This window comes from Macrobrachium rosenbergii, chromosome 5 (genome assembly GCF_040412425.1).
Source record: "Macrobrachium rosenbergii isolate ZJJX-2024 chromosome 5, ASM4041242v1, whole genome shotgun sequence".
NCBI classification, from domain to species: Eukaryota; Metazoa; Arthropoda; class Malacostraca; order Decapoda; family Palaemonidae; genus Macrobrachium; species Macrobrachium rosenbergii.
Window position 1 is genome coordinate 10581029 of NC_089745.1, and position 14341 is coordinate 10595369.

The following is a 14341-nucleotide window of genomic DNA, read 5'->3' on the forward strand; positions in this document are numbered from 1 at the left end:
GTTCGGGGACTACCCCCCATTACCCCGGAGGACCTGGCCATTGATTTCATGTTGCCCTCCAAAACATCCTCATGTCATCTCTTTGGGGTTCGGGATAATATAGTACAGAGCTCGCGTGATCTTGCATTTGTACAATACGGTCAAAGGGTACTTGGGGTGTTAAGGATTCCATTTTGTTTATTATTATTGTTATTGTTATTATTATTATACTGAAAAGCGTGTGTATGTACCACTATAGTTTCCTGTTAAATTGATCTTACTCATATTTGTGCATTACAGTTAAAGGTTACTTGAGGTGTTAAGGATTCCAATTTTATTATTATTATTATTATTATTATTATTATATTATTATTATTATTATTATTATTATTATTATTATTATTATTATTATTATTAATGAAAAAATACTCATAGTAGCATGACTCTTGAAATGGAGAACCAAATCCACAATTATGTATGGGTATCAATATAATTGAAAATAAATCTCCATTACTGTATTATTATTATTATTATTATTATTATTATTATTATTATTATTATTATTATTATTATTATTTGAAAGGAGCAGGCCTTCTTTCAAGCAAGTCTTATTAAAGAGAATGGCAGTATCAATGGAATTGATTTTATATATAGTCTTTTCAATTCTTCGTATTATTTTCTTCTCATCAGGGCTGATATTTGCTAGTAACTGGCCGGTGTTCATAGTCTGGGTAAGGAAATGGTTTCTTTTTATATGATAATATTAAAATTAACCTACAAGAAATAAACCATTTCCTTACCCAGACTATGAGCATCGGCCAGTTATTAGCAAATATCAGCCCTGATGAGAAGAAAATAATGAGAAGAATTGAAAAGACCATATATAAAATCAATTCCACTGATGCTGCCATTCTCTTTAACAAGACATTATTATTATTATTATTATTATTATTATTATTATTATTATTATTATTATTATTATTATTATTATTATTATTATTATTATTATACTGAAAAGCGTGTGTAATTTACTCCTCAAGGTTTACAGCTAAATTGATCTACCTGAAAACTTTAATGCCGGACTGAATGGAGAAATAAATCCGCTGTTATGTATGGGTACAAATATATATAAGAATAAATCTAGACAGAGCTTTCGGGAATCTGGTCGTAAAGGGGAATCGAACAGCTCCGAAAGCTCTCTGTTTGGATTTATTTCTAAATATATTTGCACCAATACATAACTGTGGTTGTGTTTCTTCATTTCGTGACTCATGCCGCTAAGAGTATTTTATAATCTCACTGAATATGTGTTTCGAATCTTCGAGTTTCTGTAGATTTGCCAAATGATTGCTTTATTATTATTATTATTATTATTATTATTATTATTATTATTATTATTATTATTATTATTATTATTATTGTTGTTGTTCTAAAGGGTCCAAAATAATATAATTGTTAGAGGCTTGAGTTGAATTTTATAAAACCTTTCGAACCCTTCTTGACTGAAGATGAACCCAGAGAAGGGTTCGAAAGCTTTTATAAAATTCTACTCGAGCCTTTAACGTTATATTGTTGTGGACCCTTTAGAATATTTATGAACTCTCGTGATAAAGAGTTTTTCGCCCAAATATTATTATTATTATTATTATTATTATTATTATTATTATTATTATTATTATTATTATTATATTAAATAAGGAGACCAATAGGTCACATTTGTACTCTCTCAGTGGACTCGCATGAGCGATTTATTGTTAAACGACAGAGGAAAATTATTATTATTATTATTATTATTATTATTATTATTATTATTATTATTATTATTATAATAAGGAGACCAATAGGTCACATTTGTACTCTCTCAGTGGACTCCCATGAGCGATTTATTATTAAACGACTGAGGAAAATTATTATTATTATTATTATTATTATTATTATTAAATGACAGAGGAAAATTGGAGCACTGTAGAGAGGGAGATAAGATGTTGAACAGCTTAATAGAAAGTGACCATCCAGTTTTATGAAAGAATTGGATAAAGTTCTTCGTCAACAAAAATAAATTAAACTAATCCATTTTGATAACTAATTTCCAGTTCCCGTTTCATGTCTTTCCGTAGGTTGCCAAGTTCTTTTTTAGGGTTGCCAAGTTTCCGTTATTCCTCTTGCAGCAATGAATTTCATGTTCCAGGCGATGAGTTTAGACCAGAGGTTCCCAAACTTTTTGTTTCCTCGGTACCCCTTGGGCTTTTTTATAGGTTCCTATGTACTAACACTAAAAATTAAGCTTAATATTAAAAAGAACATTTTAATATTTTGATAATTTTGAATTTATGGAGTCTGCATGTAGATTACATAGGCATCTTAAATGGTGAAAACAGAAATAAAGCAATTACTAAGGTAATTTATATTTTGATCCAGCACATACAATTGTACAGTAGTAATTATTTTCTTCAGACCAAATGTACCCCCTAAAACGTGCAAATGTACCCCGGGGGGTACATGTACCCCAGTTTGGGAACCCCTGGTTTAGACAAAGAAAACCAGCGCAGGGTACAGATATATAAAACAATAAAGATAATTATGTCATCCGGGGTCGTTAAATATCTGAAATAATAGCTCAATAAAAAGGAGAGGAAAGACACAATTAACTGGCGGAAAGAACAGTGATTACAGTGACAACTGGTGTGCGACAGTGAGAATAAAAATGTGGTTAAGCAGTTTTAACTTCCACCTCTCTGAAAGGTAACGTGTAATACACAAGAGTACGGAAAATTAATTTGAGTAAATCCACTGTATGATCAGAGTTAATTGGGAAAAATGAGTTAGTTGATTATGTAACTCATTACCGAGGTTTATCCGTTGCCGTTTTATGAGGGATTATATTACATCTCGCCTCTTAGAGACCGAGTCTTGGTTCTTGCACCGTATTCTCGCTTTGGGGATTTTTTCTCTTTCTCGTTTGATCGTATTAAACACTCTTAATTAGCTTTTTTGTAATGATTTCCATCACCAGATCCGTATGTCAGTATAAACAATCCCCAAGTAAACGTTTTAAACTTTTATTTCTAGCTTTCTCGAGTGACGAATAATATTCACTTCTCATGTCTTGGTGTTTGAGGCTAAAGATTTGTTTAAATCTAGAGAAAATTCCAACTACTTGCGGACTCTTCATAACATTTATAGTTCTTTAATCTCCAGTATTTTACGTTCTTCCTGTTCTTTGTTTGGGGCTCAAGATTTGTTCAAATTCTGATAAAAATTTAAGTGTTTTACTTTCCTCCAGGTTGGTCTTTGTTTACTAGGTCCTTTAATAACTCTCGAACCTTCCACCTACAGACCGGCTTTCTACCTGTTCGTCGGTCTGCAAGGTCTGGCGGGTCTAGTGGCCCTTTCAGTGGACCTCAAATTCAAGACACCCAATGAGCAGGTCATGAAGAACATCTGGAACTTCTTGAAGAACCCGGAGGTCAACATGCTGTTCGTGGCCATGTTCTTGTCAGGTCAGTGATGTCGTTGCTTTTCTACAATAAGGAGAGGTTTTGTCATTTTATTGGGGACATCTTAGATTTACCTGTGCTTTAAAAATTTGTTAATCAGTAAGATTTTCTTTCCTTTGAATTTTTTTTTTTCAAGTACAGAATGGATGTGTGAGAAAATAGATCTTGTATTATCAAAATGTGTTTCTCATATTTTTGGAAGTATAAACACAACACTCTTTCTTAGCTGTTCTTAACACTGATGAAAACGTGACGACATTCATTGAAGGGAAAAATCCCAACGGACAGAATGAGTTAATTCCGTTTGGTCACGATTACAATGTGTAAAATGAAATATCACCATCAATTATTATTAATAGGATTATTCGATACACGAAGAGGGTTTAACCCACTTTAGTCACTTTACAGTCATTTACAGTTAAGATCAAAGTGTAGGACCAACTTCAAAACATTCTGTGTAGATCTGTAAGCTGCTGGGATGAAATCAAAGCGAAATGATGCAGCAGTTTAGGAAAGTAACAGTAATTTAGTCAGGTGTACCATATTCATAATAATATAGGTTATGGAAGTGCTTGAAATTTACATTTTCAACTTATTTTCTGAGAGCCTGTAATTTTCTTTAGACTTTATAGTAATGAATTTACAGATTAAACCAGAAGAAATGTATGGAAAGGGGTCAAGATATATATATTTCTTTCACAGTTAGGTTATGAGAGAAATCTCAATTTTAAACCAATTTCAAAGGCAATAATTCCCTTGTGTCTGTGACTTCTTCTTCGTCTTCTTCTTCTTCTTCTTCTTCTTCTTCTTCTTCTTCTTCTTCTTCTTCTTCTTCCTCCTCCTTTTACTAATACTGCTATTGATGCCTCACCTGCAAACTAACCAAGAAGAAAAACGCCCTTAAACAACCATAATAAACATTCCCCTTTCGCGGTCTTCCAGGCGCGTTCTTCGGCTTCCTGGAGGCGTTCTTGTTTTGGTTCCTGGGGGATCTGGGGGCTTCGAGATCCCTCATGGGTCTGACGGTGACGGTGGGAGCAGCTGCGGCCATTCCTTTCTTGATTTTCATGTCTCCCATCATTAGGAAGTTCGGGCACATCTGCGTCATCGCCATCGGATTCTTCGTCTACGCCATTCGATTCGCAGGTGAGTTTTCTTGAGTTTGACTCTCTCGGGTTTTGTGGGTTTTAGTTGGCTGGCATCTTCGTTTCAGTGTTATCAAAGCGCGGATATTCATACGTGTGTGTATTTGTGTTTGCCTTTAATAAACTGGGTTAGGTATTTATGCCTACCGGTATTTTATATCGTGTACATATTTAGTTTCATGCAGATGTGTGCCTCAGATAGATAGTGGTATGTTTTCTTACATGCCAATACTTTCTTGTCATGTTAAACATATTCAGGTACACGTTTATATGTTTATTTGTGTGTGTGCCTCAAATACATTTTGGTATATATTACATACCAATATTTTTTTTATTTTTTATCAAGTTAAACATTTTTAGTTACATGTAATTCATAAAAAGAAATTCGAGTAATTGTCTAATTCGGTCGTGACATTTCATGTAGATAGTATTGTTTTTCATTATTTTCTAGGCATAATTGTTGATGACTCTTTGAAGTAACACTTCAAATATTTCAAAATGTTGACACTATTAATATTTGCCATATTCATATTTTCCCTACAAGAAGATTGTATTTTTCTTCAGTTTTAATATAATAATAATTTTTCTCAATGATAATTTGTCGCAGTAGAAGACTTGTGGATGAAGTTTGTGTATTAAAAATGTCATTAAATACATTGAAAAAGAAGGAGTATGAGGAGTAAACAAAATTCCAGGATGGGATCATATAGTCAATAGGGTATGTTTGTCAGTATAACAAGGTAGGAAGGGGAGATGAAAGCCGCGAGTGATGAGATGAGGAAATGAGAGGTTTGGTGGAAAGAGGAAAAAGAGAGATGCATTAGTCCAGAGAAAGTGAAAGAGAAAACAAGGCAAACACTGAAAGCTCTGAATATTATGTGAGTAGGTACTTTGAGAAGACAAAGGAGTTGTGCTTTAGATGAGTTAATGGAGGGAGAATTGACATGCTGTCTGAAGAGAATGCAGTCCTGTGTCAGTGGAATGAGCATTTGAAGAGTTTATTGAAAGTTGGGGATAGGAGGGGGACTGAGCCGAATGATGCAAGAGTGGAAGGGGTTATTGTGAATTTTAGAATGCATGTGGGTGTTAATGTAAAAGATGCAAGAATGGGAATATAGAAGTTAGAGAATGGAAAGACACCAGGCAATAATGATGTTACAAGTCAGATGCTAAGGTATGCAGTGAAACTGATTGGATAGAATTATGTCATCAGTCAGGTTTATTTCGCCAACTCTTAATGTTGACCTGTGGCATAGACATAGAGTGAGTTCATTATGTTTGTTGCAGAAGATCTAATAAAATGAAAAATATCCTCTGCACTCTTCTGTGTTTGCTCACAACACTAGGCAGGCTGCTGTTGCAAAGAGTGTCATTTTCTAATATCAGGTTTAATGCTACTGAACTAAGTTTGCTACGAGTTTTATCCTGGCTGCAACTAACGTGGAATAGTTTGCCAGTGCAGCAGTGGAATATTCTGAACTCCAGATATTTAAGGAAGGGGCAAACTCATTCCTGCTTTCTGCTGGCATCTTCTGAATTCAGATGTATCGGTTTTACTTTATGTTCCTCTGTGGTTCGGATTCCACAATAAGCTGTAGGTCCCGTTGCTAAGTAACCAATTGGTTCTTAGCCACGTAAAATAAGTCTAATCCTTCGGGCCAGCCCTAGGAGAGCTGTTAATCAGCTCAGTGGTCTGGTAAAACTAAGGTATACTTAACTTTATGTTCCTTCATTTATTTATTTGTCGCCTTTTCCTATAACTCGTCTATGGAACCCTATTGGGTTTATGGTCTGGCTGTCCATAAGGGTTTAGCTGAAGATTTAAAGAAAAAAGAAAGTGGTTGCCTAGGTTGTGTAAGGGGTTCCTGGATTAGAGAAAGGTTCCTTAGAAATGGATGAGAGAAATATATGGTTCTTTTTGTCGAGAACAGCTGATAGAGTAGACTAGTAAATATGGAGGTTTAACCTTACTAAATATATGTTCCTAGAAAAAGCTCGAGATAGAACTGATAGCCATGTAATGTGGAGGGTGTTGAGGATGTATAGTTATACATGTAATTTTTTTTAGGAGGATTGAAAGTTTTTATGACGAAAGCTAACTTTGTGTCAGAATATGTTGTCATCAGAGTGGCTAGTTAGGTGTGAAAATGAGTCTGAGACAAGGGTGTGTTACATATCTGTTTTTAAATTTTAATATATTTTGTATGAAGTGCTGTAAGAATTTGTGGAAAGGTCATTAAATGTGGGTGCAACATTATGGGATAGGAAAATGGACCATGGATGGATTGTGGAGTGGCTGATGTTCATAGATAACAGTGTTCATTAAGGATAGGGAATAGAAACTACACAAACCAACGAAAGAGTTTGTAAGTATTTGCATGAGGAGAAAGTTGAAAGTAAATGGGAATAAGGGTAAGGTTATTAAACTAAATGGAAATCAGGAAGATGGATCAGTTAGTGTTGATGTGGATGGCAGAAACGTGGAAGCAGTTGATTTGTTGCATTATTTCGGAGCAAATGAAACTTGCGATGGTAGAAGAGGTGAGCCACAAGTTAGGTGAAGCAAGGAAGGTCGCAGGATACTTACAGTCGACCTCCGCTTATTCGCGGTTCCGGATTTGCAGACTCACCGATTTGCGGATTTCTCTGTGGACCATATATACACATTCTTCGCGGAAAATTCACCTATTCGCAGTATTTTTCACTGAGAAATATTCACTAATTACTGTATTTTCATATTTTCATGACAAAATTCACTTTTTGTGATAAAACTATTAAAATATTCAGGCATAAGCATTTTTAGTTGTTTTTTTTTTTTTTGTGTTTGAACAATCAAAATAAGCAGTTCTAAGCATTTTTAGAGGGGTTTTAAATATTCGCGGATTTTAGCTATTCGCGGGGGTTGTTGTACACATCCCCCACGAATACCAGGGGTCGACTTATATACAAAAGATGTGGGGAGAGTTAAAGTGTCTATGGAAGCCGTGGTTGGAATGTATTAAAAGGATGTCGAGTCAGGTGTAATATATGAAAGGGAGGTTGTGGATACTGGAAATGAATGAAAGAAGAAGGCTGAAGCTGTGAAGATACATTATTTACATGTGTGGAATAAGAGTGAATGAAAATGAGAAATAAGGCGATGCATAAAGGTGGTACGAAAGCTAGTATAAGTCAGAAGATGGATCAGTGTATGGATTGGTTATATAGAAAAATATGAAGAACAGACAGTAAGAGTGCATAATTTGGAAGTGTCAGAAGAGAGAAGACTTAGGAAGTGCTTAACAGAATCTGAGGGAGTGGGAGTTAGTGGAATAGAAGGTCCTTAATATCTAGGGAGTGAAAGAGTGTGTGCATTATTATTATTACTATTATTATACAGAAGATAAACCCTGTTTATATTAAACAAGCCTACTTGGTCCATTAGCTTGAAATTCAAGCTTCCAAAGAAAATGTAAGATAGAGATGATTGTTGCAAAATGTACAGAGGAGTTCGATGCATTGTTGACGAGACTTCTGTGTATGTGCATGAAGCATCTATTGGTGTGACACTTTTCAACAAGGAAGTCACCCACGATTCAGTAGTTCAAGCACGACTGTATCTAGGACTGCAGAGTCGTTTTCTCTCTAGAGCCACCCATGGTTTTGGGAAACGGATTAATATTAAGAAAAAAAAATAATAAAAACAACTGAAGTAATTTGTTGCCCTCTCTCCACAGGCTACGCCTCCATCTACAACCCTGTGACAGCCATGTACTTCGAGGCCCTGGAGGGCATCACCATAGGCCTCATGTTGTCCGCCGGAATGACCTACGCCAGCGAGCTCTCCACCACCAAGAACGTGGTCTCTCTTCAGGCCATTTCGACGACCTTACACGTCGGCGTTGGTAAGATAAAGATTCCAGTGCCTCTTGAAAACATTGATATCTTTGACTTTATTCTTTTCCAAACTAGTTGTCATTTTTTTTATTTTGCTTTTCATATTTTCATGTTTATAATTACATATAGGTATTTATATGGACTTGATGTTTGTATGAAAGGTTATGAGGTAATCATTTCAACCAAAATTTTTGTATCGAATTATAATAGCAAAGAATTCACATTCATCGTCGATGACCGTAGTGGTTGTGACGCCATTTTGCGAAGTAAAATAAATGAATCTTGTTAATAACACTACAAAAATTGGAAGAATTAGAGGCCAAGAAGAACCCTTCTCTTAACCACTTACAGTAGTGGACCAGCTGTTGACAACGTAATGGAAAATCTTCGTTTCAGATATGAAAATATAGCACGCGCGCGCGTGCCCCCTCCCCGCATCATTTGTCTAATTAGATCGTCTGCATTTATATATATATATTTTTTTTTTTTTGTCGATAGAGAAATATACATAGCTTTTGTTCGTAATGTATAAAAAGATTATGTGTAATGGATTTATTTTCAAGCAAAGAAGATTAAAAAAAAAAATTTATTGCTGTCATCTGTTATCTTAAAGACAACATTCTTACACAAATAATGATCTGCTCATTATTGTTTCCTGTGCGAGTTATTTTATTGTGCATCTTAAGCTCTTTATTATCTTGTTAATTTCTTTATCATTATTCTTTGGTCTCTTCAGTTCGAAAGTGACAGAGCTGGAAATGGACAAATAAGTTTAATTACTTGATAGAGATGAAGTTTATAATAGAGAGAGCATGTTTCAGCAAATCACAGCAACACCAACAATAATAATAATAATAATAATGATAATAATTTAAAGCTTTATAAAATATTTCCTTTTCTCGAGATCCGTACCTAAGCTCCGTTTCTCTCTCTCTCTCTCTCTCTCTCTCTCTCTCTCTCTCTCTCTCTCTCTCTCTCTCTCTCTCTCTCTCTCTCAGATTTATTTGGTGAGGCACTAATAATTTTATATGTTTATATTGAAGGCAGCTTTATTGCACATCAACAACAGTTCTTTAACGGATTTATTCGATAAAATCGTGTACCCAATTGTCTTCCCGTGACGTACAGTTGGGTTTCACTGCCCTCTGATTCCATTGTTTCTCTGCTGGGTTAGGCCTACATAGCACAGCGTCAGATAAAAATCGAGTTTTTCTGGTAAAAAAAAAAAAAAAAAAAGTAAAGATATGTCTGGTTCTTACTTTGTTGTTCTTCTCTTTGTTTCATCGTCTCCCTAACCTCTGAAAGCCAACTCTCTCTCTCTCTCTCTCTCTCTCTCTCTCTCTCTCTCTCTCTCTCTCTCTCTCTCTCTCTCTCCCCATGGACCCTGCTACTAGATGGTCTAGTTCTGTCTCCTGCGTCTATTCTAAGAAAAAAAAGACAGAAATGAATTATTGCTTTCTCGAAGGATACAATAGACATTTGACAAACGCTGTGTCTTGTTTTATTGTAACCAGATTTTATTCAATATTTTTTCGAGAAAAAAAAAACATGCTACGAGTTAGTCTAGCGAATATTCATCCGAGATTTGTAACTGTTCTGTACAATGTTTGTTCCCCTTGAGGCTTAGGTTAGCGTACCATTGTCTCGTTAGAAATTTACGCCTTTTGACGTCTGCAGAACTTCGGGGACGGTTCTTCCCTTGGGACGATGTTAAGTTGTCCTTTACTTTTAGAAATGTCACTTCGATTTATGCTTGTTAGTTTTCTGAAAAGAAAACTATTGTGCCGGCTTTGTCTGTCCATCCGCACTTTTTTCTGTCTGCCCTCAGATCTTGAAAACCACTGAGGCTAGAGTGCTGCAAATTGTTATGTTGATTATCCACCCTCCAATCATCAGACATACCAAATTGCAGCCATCTAGCCTCAGTAGTTTTTATTTTATTTAAGGTTAAAGTTAGCCATAATCGTGCTCCTGGCAACGCAGCAACACAGGCCACCACGGCCGGCTGAGAGTTTCATGGGCCGTGGGTCATACAGCATTATATCGAGACCACCTAAAGATAGATCTATTTTCGATGGCCTTGATCATGCGCTGTACAGAAAACTCGATTGCACCGAAGAAACTTGGGCGTATTTTTCACTTGTTATTTAAAGTTGATGTTTGTGACCAGTGCATATGAAAGACAGTTGTTGACAGTCAACAAGTCTAATCGAACGCAGATTTTCAAATGATGCAATCACTGTTTACATCTGTGGACATGAATCAGGGTTGTAGTACACAACAAAGAGAGAGGGTCTCTCTCTCTCTCTCTCTCTCTCTCTCTCTCTCTCTCTCTCTCTCTCTCTCTCTGTTAGCGTTGTCATTGCTGTGTAAGGTACGTGAAGAATTACGGAAGGAAAGTAGCCAACTGATAAAACCCGAAATTTCAATTTTATAAGAAAGGGATGGAATTGTGAGTTCAGTAACTATGCGATAATAAGCGCAGAGGGTTTTTGAATTCCACCTAAACTGGACATTTGTTTGGTTAAGCTCTCGAGTCTTGTAAGGTTGTCTAAGCACAGGGGATTGCCGACAGTTTTCCATCATCAACTAGCAACGGAGGGGATGTGGAAACGCTGAATTCAAATCCAAATAAGGAAGCTTGATTAACTTGACCTACTAGATATGAAGTTTGAGTCTATAATTGATGCCAGGCAGTCTGTGTATTTAGTTTGCGCTACAGACTTTCAGGTGTTTTGGCAATTCAAATGGCTGCTAGTGCACTGTCATCATATCTGTAATATCAGACAAGGGCTCGTCATTTATATTGCGTTTGTGCCCACGAGAGAGAGAGAGAGAGAGAGAGAGAGAGAGAGAGAGAGAGAGAGAGAGAAAGTCCATATTTAAATGAACCTTGTTGGAGACTTGACCTAATTTAGCTCTTAAGAGACTCTACATTTTATTTTTGCATCTGAAACTTTCTTGCGGTAGGACATTTTGGCAAAATGGCCACGGCGCATGTGTGAAAATCTCATATATAAACGTGAGTGCTGGGTGATTTATCACATGTATTCCTGCTTTGAAAGATAGCTGGTAATAGAGATGATGAGAAATCATTGACATCGAACAGCAGTAGGGAGCTCAAGTGGTCGAGACTCCGTGTAAGTAGGGAGCTAAACTGATCGAGGGTCAGTGTAAGTAGGGAGCTAAACTGATCGAGGGTTAGCGTAAGTAGGGAGCTAAACTGATCGTGGCTCAGTGTAAGTAGGGAGCTAAACTGATCTAGAGTCAATGTAAGTAGGGAGCTAAATTGATCGAGAGTTAGCGTAAGTAGGGAACTAAACTGATCCAGAGTCAGTGTGAGTAGTGAGCTAAAGTGATCGAGACTCAGTGTAAGTAGTGAGCTAAACTGATTGAGAGTCAGTATAAATAGGGAGCTAAACTGATCAAGAGCCAGTGTAAGTAGGGAACTAGAGTGATCGAGACTCACTGTAAGTAGGGAGCTAAACTGATCGAGAGTCAGTATAAGTAGGGACCTAAACTGATCGAGAGCCATTGTAAGTAGGGAACTAAATTGATCGAGGGTCAATGTAAGTAGGGAGCTAAATTGATCGAGAGTCAGTGCAGATAGGGAACTAAAGTGATCGAGAGTCAGTGTAAGTAGGGAACTAAACTTATCGAGTCAATGTAAGTAGTGAGCTAAACTGATCGAGAGGTAATGTAAGTAGGCAGCTAAATTGATCGCAAGTTAATTTAAGTAGGAAGCTAAACTGATCGAGAGTCAGTGTAAGTAGGGAGCTAAACTGGTCAAGAGTCAGTGCAAGTAGGAAGCTAAACTGATCGAGAGTCAGTATAAGTAGGGAGCTAAACTGGTCAAGAGTCAGTGCAAGTAGGAAGCTAAACTGATTGAGAGTCAGTGTAAGTAGGGAGCTGAACTGGTCAAGTCAGTGCAAGTAGGAAGCTAAACTGATCGAGTCAGTGTAAGTAGGGAGCTGAACTGGTCAAGAGTCAGTGTAAGTAGGGAGCTAAACTGGTCAAGAGTCAGTGCAAGTAGGAAGCTAAACTGATCGAGTCAGTGTAAGTAGGGAGCTGAACTGGTCAAGAGTCAGTGTAAGTAGGGAGCTAAACTGGTCAAGAGTCAGTGCAAGTAGGGAGCTAAACTGATTGAGAGTCAATGTAAGTAGGGAGCTAAACTGGTCAAGAGTCAGTGCAAGTAGGGAACTAAACTGATCGAGAGTCAGTGTAAACAGTAAGCTGAAGTGATCGATAATCATCACCGATGACTGATATACCATTACCACTTCACAGGCAAGGGAGCTGGCAGTCTCGTAGGAGGATACATGTACCACCATCTCGGCGCCAGGAAGACGTTCAGGCTGATGACAGTGGCCAGTCTGCTCAGCGCCATCATCTTCTTCATCTTCCACATCTACATCGAGCACCGGAACCGCCTTCGTCTGCTGAACCGCGCCGAGGAAGGAGATGCCCTCATCGCAGACGAGGAGGAAATGATAAAGCTGACTGACCGAAAGAAGAAGGATCCCAAGAAGAGGAAGAAGTCCAGCAGGATTTGGATGAGAAGAAGCGTCATAGAAAACGGAACCGTCAAGTACAGATGGAGGGTGACTATGGTAGATGCTGACACCCAGACCGACCCTGTCGTGATTCTCGACAGCGTTCCCGTCGCACTCCCCGAAGACTTGCCTGACGGCGTAGATGCAGGGGAAAAGTTAGGTCCCGACGAACCGGAGGGAATTCAGATAGAAGGGGTAAGGACAAGATTTGTAGAAAAGAAAGAACCGGACGGGAATAAAGAGAAACGTGACGAGAGGCTTGGGGAAAAGAGAGGAGAGAGCAGTAAAGAAAAGATGGAAGAAAGGTAGAGGTCGCGTAGAGGTTCCCACAAGGCGATTATCTAAGTCACTGTCATACAAATAGTAAACAAATCTCGTCACAGCACCTTTCATGAAGGGCTCGTGGACCCCTGTCGCTCGTTCAGCTCAGAGGAAAATTAAGATTCCAGCTTTTGTTTCTTCCGGTAGTTTATCAGTGATTTATTTATTAAGAAAACTCAATAAGGATGAGGAACTGAACATTATGGGGGAGTGAAGTCTCACTGTCGGAAGATATGTGTAGCAAATGTTAATCTTTTATTTTAACTGTAGATAAATGTTATCAACATTAACACGGAAAGTGTTAGACGTGGAATTTAACATTGTGATGCCTGTTGTAATTCGGGTAAATCCAAAGCAACTGGACAAGAAAATTAGATAACAGAGTTTTTTCTTTCCTCGGAAAATTAGATTTTATACGCTGTTATGTTTTTATATTAATTTTACTCACTCTGTCTTATTTCATTTTACTTATTGTGCAAAAAGCGGTGGTCCTGAAAGAGTACTTCATGCCTAATGTACAGATATATATATATATATATATATATATATATATATATATATATATATATATATATATATATATATAATATATATATATATATATATATATATATATATATTATATATATATATATATATATAATAAATATTGTATATATATATACATATATATATATATATATATATATATATATATATATATATATATATATATATATATATATATATATACGAATTCTATAATGCCTAGAATCTACCTATCTCCAAGTTCTTAGAGATTTAATTTAACCTAAGAAATGGTTGAAGGGACTGTGATTACTGAACGAAATGTTGTGCCTTTTACTTTACGTCTTTATAATAAGTAAAGAAGGTATAACAGAACTTTCATCTTTGCTGAATAAAAAAGACAAAACACTTTTTGTACAGTAGTTTTTTTTTAACAGGCATCAAGTCGTGGTCAGCATAAAAT

The 14341-nt window shown here is 36.6% G+C and overlaps 1 protein-coding gene across 2 annotated transcripts in view; it reads left to right on the forward strand.

Annotated features, from left to right (window-relative positions):
• The window catches only part of LOC136838500 (major facilitator superfamily domain-containing protein 6-like), a 62077-nt gene extending 48302 nt beyond the window's left edge, over positions 1-13775 (forward strand). For both annotated transcript variants that reach the window (XM_067103515.1, XM_067103514.1), the window contains exons 8-11: positions 3316-3479; positions 4419-4622; positions 8338-8505; positions 12785-13775. In XM_067103515.1, coding sequence (XP_066959616.1) covers positions 3316-3479; positions 4419-4622; positions 8338-8505; positions 12785-13359 — 1111 coding nt within the window. In that variant the 3' untranslated portion in view covers positions 13360-13775. The remainder of the gene's footprint in view (positions 1-3315; positions 3480-4418; positions 4623-8337; positions 8506-12784) is intronic.
• Positions 13776-14341: the final 566 nt, after the last annotated feature.